Source organism: Arachis ipaensis, chromosome B07 (genome assembly GCF_000816755.2).
Source record: "Arachis ipaensis cultivar K30076 chromosome B07, Araip1.1, whole genome shotgun sequence".
Classification (NCBI taxonomy): Eukaryota; Viridiplantae; Streptophyta; class Magnoliopsida; order Fabales; family Fabaceae; genus Arachis; species Arachis ipaensis.
The window spans coordinates 17,554,341-17,560,538 of record NC_029791.2 but is presented as its reverse complement, the minus strand read 5'-3'; the positions used below and the strand labels follow the sequence as shown (position 1 = coordinate 17,560,538).

The following is a 6,198-nucleotide window of genomic DNA, read 5'->3' as shown; positions in this document are numbered from 1 at the left end:
TTAGTTAGTTGTGACCAATTCAACTAGTGATTTCGTGATTGAACTATAGGTAACTATCCAATTATCTATGTTGACGATGTCTTAGTCATAAGAAATAATCAACAAGCCATTTCTTTTTTAATGTTTAAATTAAATGAAATTTTTGTTCTTAAAACTCTTGGAAATTTTAACTATTTTTTTGGTATTGAAGTAACAAAATTAGAATCTAATTATTATCATCTCTCTCAAAAAAATTGTATTTGAAAATTACTTCATAGGACAGATGTTAGACCTATTTCAACCCCAATGATCACTTCTAAGAAATTGTCCCAACATGGCTCAGAGTCTCGTTCTGATCCCTCACAATATCGATCTATTGTGAAAGTATTGTAGTATTATATTCTAACTCGTCTTGAGATTGCTTTTTCAGTGAACAAAATGAGTCAATACATGCATAATTCCTTGGTAAATCATTGAAAATCAGTCAAGCGAATCCTTCGCTACTTAGCAGGTAGTATTGACTAAGAAATTCTCTTTAATCCTTCTACTCATTTTCGCATATTTGATTTTGCAAATGTAGACTGTGGCTCGGATGTAGATGATCGACGTTTCACCTCTAGTTATTGTGTCTATTTTGAATTCAACATTATATTTCTCTATTAAAATGTATTTTTGGAACGTGCTTTAAATATATAAAATTATATTTTAAAAAATTATTTCTTAAAAAAGATATGCTATCCAAACAAACACAAATACTTGTTCAATTGAAACAACTAGATAAAAACATTGTAAACATTTCAAAATACAAATATAGTCTAAAAAGTAGTAATACGCGCGTGTGTGGAATTACTTGTAGAACTCCATGACCCAGAAGCTAGAGACACAACACACAAATCTTATGCCACTAAATCCAGATCCATTTGCTAAGTCCATGAAATCTTGTTTTGTTCTCTCAATCCCTCCGAGCATTTGAGTCATCATGATAACATCATTTCTAAAAGCATTCTCGGCAAAAGATGTTGGCTCAGGAAAAATGGAAACCATTGTTTCCACCACAATAACCTTCCCATCATTCGGAATAGCCTTGAGGCAATTTTTCAATATCTTCAAGCATTCTTCATCTCCCCAATCATGAAGTATTGTCTACAAAATTTTCAGTTCGACAAATCTATGAAATCAAATATATAATATGATAATATAATTAATGTTTATGAGATTCGTAATTTTTGTTTTTTTATTTTTTTTATAAAGATATTATATGCACTATCTTTGTATACGTTTCTATTTCTTGTATAGTGGAATTTTTTATTTTTTGATATTAAAACTATTAATAACAGGTAAAAAAATAAAATAAAATGTTCGTGTTTTATATATAAAAAAAATAGGTAAAGTATTATTTCGGTTTCTAACGTTTAGGTTGAATTTTACTTTGGTTTCTAACGTTTTAAATATCTTATTTCAGTCCCAAAAAAGTTTCAAATAAGATTAATGTGGTCCTACCATTAAAATTGATACTAATTATACTAATTAAGCCATATTTTTATTCATGTGTTAAAAAAATATAACCAAAATCTTCTTGTAATATTTTTTTTATTCAATTTTCTTTTTGTACAAAAAAATCTCAAATCCTAACAATCAATTATTAACATTTCAAAATCAAAGGAAAATTTTTATATTAATGATCATTGGCGAATTGATTTTACTTACATATTAAAATTGAATGTTATTTGTTTTTTAATATAGACGAATTATTTGTGTCAAATTTAATGCATGATGGAACAATATTGAACCTGTTTAAAATATTTTTGGGATTAAAATAGGACGTTTAAAAGTTTTTTGGACTAAAATAGGACGTTTGAAACGTTAGAGACTAAATTAGAATTCAACCCAAATATTTAGAACCAAAATAATACTTTACCCAAAAAAAATGGGGTTAATAGTCAAATTAGCCCCTGAAAGATAAAGCATCTTTTAAATTTGTCCATGAAAGATTTTTTCAATCAAATTGGTCCTTTAAAGATTACGAATTAGTCATATCTATCTTTGTTACTCTACTCACAATTTTCGGTAACGATTGATGATGTGAAATGTTAACTAATAGCATACATAACACTTAACATGTTCAATTAAACATTGACTAAATATGTTTACAAAAATCTATCAATTTAGTCACTAGGTTATATTAGAAATATGATTTTTGTAATTGGGAAAATGACTAAATTAATAAATTTTCATAAATATATTTGGTCAATATCCAATTAGACATATCAGGTATTATATATGTTATCAATTAATATTTTACAACATCAATCTTTAAAAAAAAATTGTTAATAAAGTGACTAGAGGACAAATATGATTAATTCACAATTTTTGAAGGACTAATTTAATTGAAAAAAATTTTTAGAAATAAATTTAAAAAATATCTTATTTTTTAGGGATTAATTTGACTATTAACCCGTATAAAAAAATATACAAATAACAATAATTCATATATTTTTTTATTTTATTAGCGGATGTTATGTTTTATATATCCTATGATAATGAAATAATGAGATTTAAAATTTAAAGTATATATACCCCCCAAAAGAAAAACCTTTTATCATTTCTCTTATAATTAACCTCAAATGCATGATTGATCGATAGTATCTTTCTTATCCTTGATTAAAGCAATATTTAGAAGAATTATGAAACATCATTTTTGCTAGTTATTCATTTAAAAAAATAGAGCCTAATACAAAATGATATATGGTTAACAAATCAGACTCTCTCTCTAAAATAGATTTTTAAGTTCTTAAGACTAATTATCTCAGCTAAGTAAATTAACATAACAGTATTTAATAGAAAGTTGGAAATTGATAATATATTTTGTGTGTATTGATAATATGTTATCTGTGAATTATTATATTTTTACGAATAATTTTTTTTTTTATAATACGCACCTTGCGAATTCGGAATACGTGTCTGACAAATTATTTGTATCACAGACGCCCTTAAAAATTTGTTAAATATTAAATCATCCAATATTTAAATTTAAGGTGATTCACTAATATTTAAGTGATTCACCATCACTAAAACAATATATATAAAAAAAATTAGTCCAAAAAAGCATAATATATATTCCTCCCACCTTCATGAAAATGGCATCTGCATTAGGAACACTCTCAAACATATCTCCTCCCATGTGCTCCACACCTACAACATTATTAGAAAATACAATTGTCATTGGTCATATTTCCTTTAAAAAGAAAAATTTATATATACTACTGAACAATTATATATATACTTCGTTCTGTTTTGCTTTATCTATTTTATATCTTAAAACAATATATCTAAAGGATTATTGAACCTTCAATGAAAGAATAAATGGAGAAAAAAAAAAAGTAAAAACGCGGGCTAAAATCAAACAAATAATAATAATACGGAAATTAATTTTATTATGCAACCAATATTGGTGCTGGACGGCGTTGTGGAGAGGAGGAGAACTTTACATTCGTATGGTGTCAGTTTACATGCAAATCAGACCGAGGAACTTGCCAAAGCAAAATCGGACTGTGCGAGAACTGCAGCAAAAAACTCAGAGGGTCCGTTTTGATTTAAAAAAAAAAAATAGAAAAATCTGAAAACGGAGGGTCCGTTTTCTTTTAAGGAAAAAATTAAAAAAAAATCTAAAAACGGAGGGTCCATTTTCTTTTAAGGGAAAAATTAAAAAAATAAAAATCTGAAAACGGAGGGTCCGATTTGATTTCAAATATAAAAAAAAAAAATAAAAACTAACCAGATGGTCCGATTTGTGGTCAATAAATTTTTTAACAAAAAACTCGAACGGTCCGATCTTACCTTGTCCCACACCTGTGTCTAACACCTGTATGTATACACCATAACCAAACACAACTCACACACTCCTCCAATATAAAAAAAAAATTAGCCCTAATTAATATGTGGTGGGTACTCCCATGAAGATATTATAATTGTCTTCATGTGATGATTTTTCTTTTTGATTTTTAGATGATGGATTGTAGGGTTAGATTTTGATATGTTATAAAAGTGTTGTTTTTATTTAAAGTGTGGCCAAATTAATAAATCACACTTTTATACAAAGCATCTTAATAAAAAGATATTTTTTGCATTTTCATTTGAGTAGCTCTCTTAATATGTATCTATTATTCTATTTATATACTAACCAACTTTGGGTGAAGACTTGATCTAGATGCAGCAACAACGAGGGTCCCAAAGATACACCATCGGCATCACCCACAAAATATTTGGAAACAGGTGAGAGGCTATACAGCCTGTGATGCAAGTTATTAGAGCTTTCTGGATCTTCAACAACAGAACAAGACAGTAATGAGTGACTTGCAAGAAGCCTAAGAAGACGATCCAACATTGATGCTGCTTCAGGGTTGTTGGTTCCAATGTGATCAACAATGTCTTTTGCTGAGAGCTTTGCACCTTTGCCTTCTTTTGCTATGATGTCAAATACACCAAGCTCTATTGTGGTCCTCAAAGCCATTGGAACCACAATTGACCATGCCATTTGAGAAAACAAGAAGCCATCTACTTCTTCTTCATCTTGTGGTAGCTTGAGGAGCTCAAGTAGTTTTGCATCGGATTCTGATGCAGCAGCCATTTGTGAATTGGGACGAAATTAAAGCAGGATGGAGTGCAAGTAATGTAATGTGTGTAGTTATATTTTGAAGTGAACTTATAAAATATTCCTCTCATGAGACCAAATATATACTGTTTCTCGGAATTGCACCCACAAATAAAAAAGATATATTTTTTGTATATTCGTGAGGATCTCAAGTAGCTTTGCATTGGATTCTGATGCAGGAGCCATTTGTGAATTGGGACGAAATTAAAGCAGGATGGAGTGCAAGTAATGTAATATAATGTATGTAGTTATATTTTGAAGTGAACTTATAAAATATTCCTCTCATCATGAGACTAAATATATACTGTTTTTCGGAATTGCACCGACAAATAAAAATATGTCTCTTTTGTATATGGTATAAAAGATTTTTTATTTTTATCGATGAATTTTTTAAAAAATAAAAATACACAAAAAATTAAACAAAAATAGGACAATTTATTTAAACCAGATACATCGCAATCTTATTATTAGGATAAAAAAATAAGAGAAAAGGATAAATCGATTTCTGAATTTTTGGACCGTAAACATTTGAATTTGTTAGAAACGAGAGACTGAGAGAGTAATCTGAAAAGTGTATTATTGAGTTGTGTTGAAGGTACAATATAAAAGAGGTATTTATAGGTACTAAATGAATCAAAGTAATAAAGACATAGAATCCTACAATTAATATACAGATATCCTATATAAATATAGACGATACTAATTGATCTAAATGGATTCTAATGATTCTCTAACATCCCCCCTCAAACTCAAGTGGGAGCTAAGGATACCAACTTGAGTTTGGATAACAAAGTCCAAAAACAAGTCGGGTGATGAGCTTTCGTGAAGATATCAGCAGTCTGATCTAGTGTTCCAACAGTAATGAGATGAACAACATCAATAAGGATACGTTGTCGAACAAAGTGACAATCAATCTCAATGTGTTTGGTGCGTTCATAAAACACATCATTATGGGCGATCTGAATAGTACTACGGTTATCACAAAAAACATCAGTAGGAAATGACTGAGGAGCACCCAAATCTTCGAGAAGCCAACGAACTGAGATAACTTCAGCAGTGGTGTCAGCGAGGGCACGGTACTCAGCTTCTGTGCTTGAGCGAGCAGTGAACGTTTGCTTCTTAACACGCCAAGAAATGAGAGCGTCGCCAAGAAACAAACAGTAACCAGTAGTAGAACGACAATCAGTGGGATCACCAGCCCAATCAGCATCGGAGTAAGCCTGAAGAGACAAAGAGGAATGGGCAGAAAAATAAAGGCCATGAAATAGAGTGTCTTTGATGTAGCGAAGAATGCGTAGAACTGCCGCATAGTGAGTGGTACAAGGAGCTGACAAGAACTGGCTAAGTACATGAACCAGATAGGCGATTTCTGGTCGGGTGATAGTCAAGTAGACGAGACCGCCAACTAACTGTCGATAGAGAGTCGGATTATCCAAAACAGTGCCATCCATAGGGGTAAATCGAACATTAGGCTTAAGAAGAGTAGACTCAGTGCGACTATCTGTAATCCCAGCACGAATAAGAATATCTGAAGCATATTTAGCCTGAGAGAGATAGATGCCATCATC

At 30.4% G+C, this 6,198-nt stretch overlaps 1 protein-coding gene across 1 annotated transcript; it reads right to left on the bottom strand.

The window, feature by feature from the left end:
- On the bottom strand, positions 704 to 4,689 carry LOC107606823 (anthranilate N-methyltransferase-like). The gene is made up of 4 exons (XM_021107723.1): positions 4,154 to 4,689; positions 3,817 to 3,841; positions 3,107 to 3,204; positions 704 to 1,122 (listed from the first exon to the last, which is right to left on the bottom strand). Exons 1-4 carry the CDS (start codon positions 4,604 to 4,606, stop codon positions 826 to 828), a joined length of 873 nt encoding a protein of 290 aa, XP_020963382.1. The 5' UTR covers positions 4,607 to 4,689; the 3' UTR covers positions 704 to 825.

Excerpts from the sequence above, each read along its gene's own strand:
- LOC107606823 (XM_021107723.1), bottom strand. The coding sequence starts at position 4,606 with ATGGCTGCTGCATCAGAATCCGATGCAAAACTACTTGAGCTCCTCAAG. Across the intron at positions 3,842-4,153 it reads TCACCCAAAGTTGGTTAGTA|GTGTTAGACACAGGTGTGGG; the intron begins TATAAATAGAAT and ends GTATACATACAG. Across the intron at positions 3,205-3,816 it reads AGACACAGGTGTGGGACAAG|CAATGACAATTGTATTTTCT; the intron begins GTAAGATCGGAC and ends AGGAAATATGAC.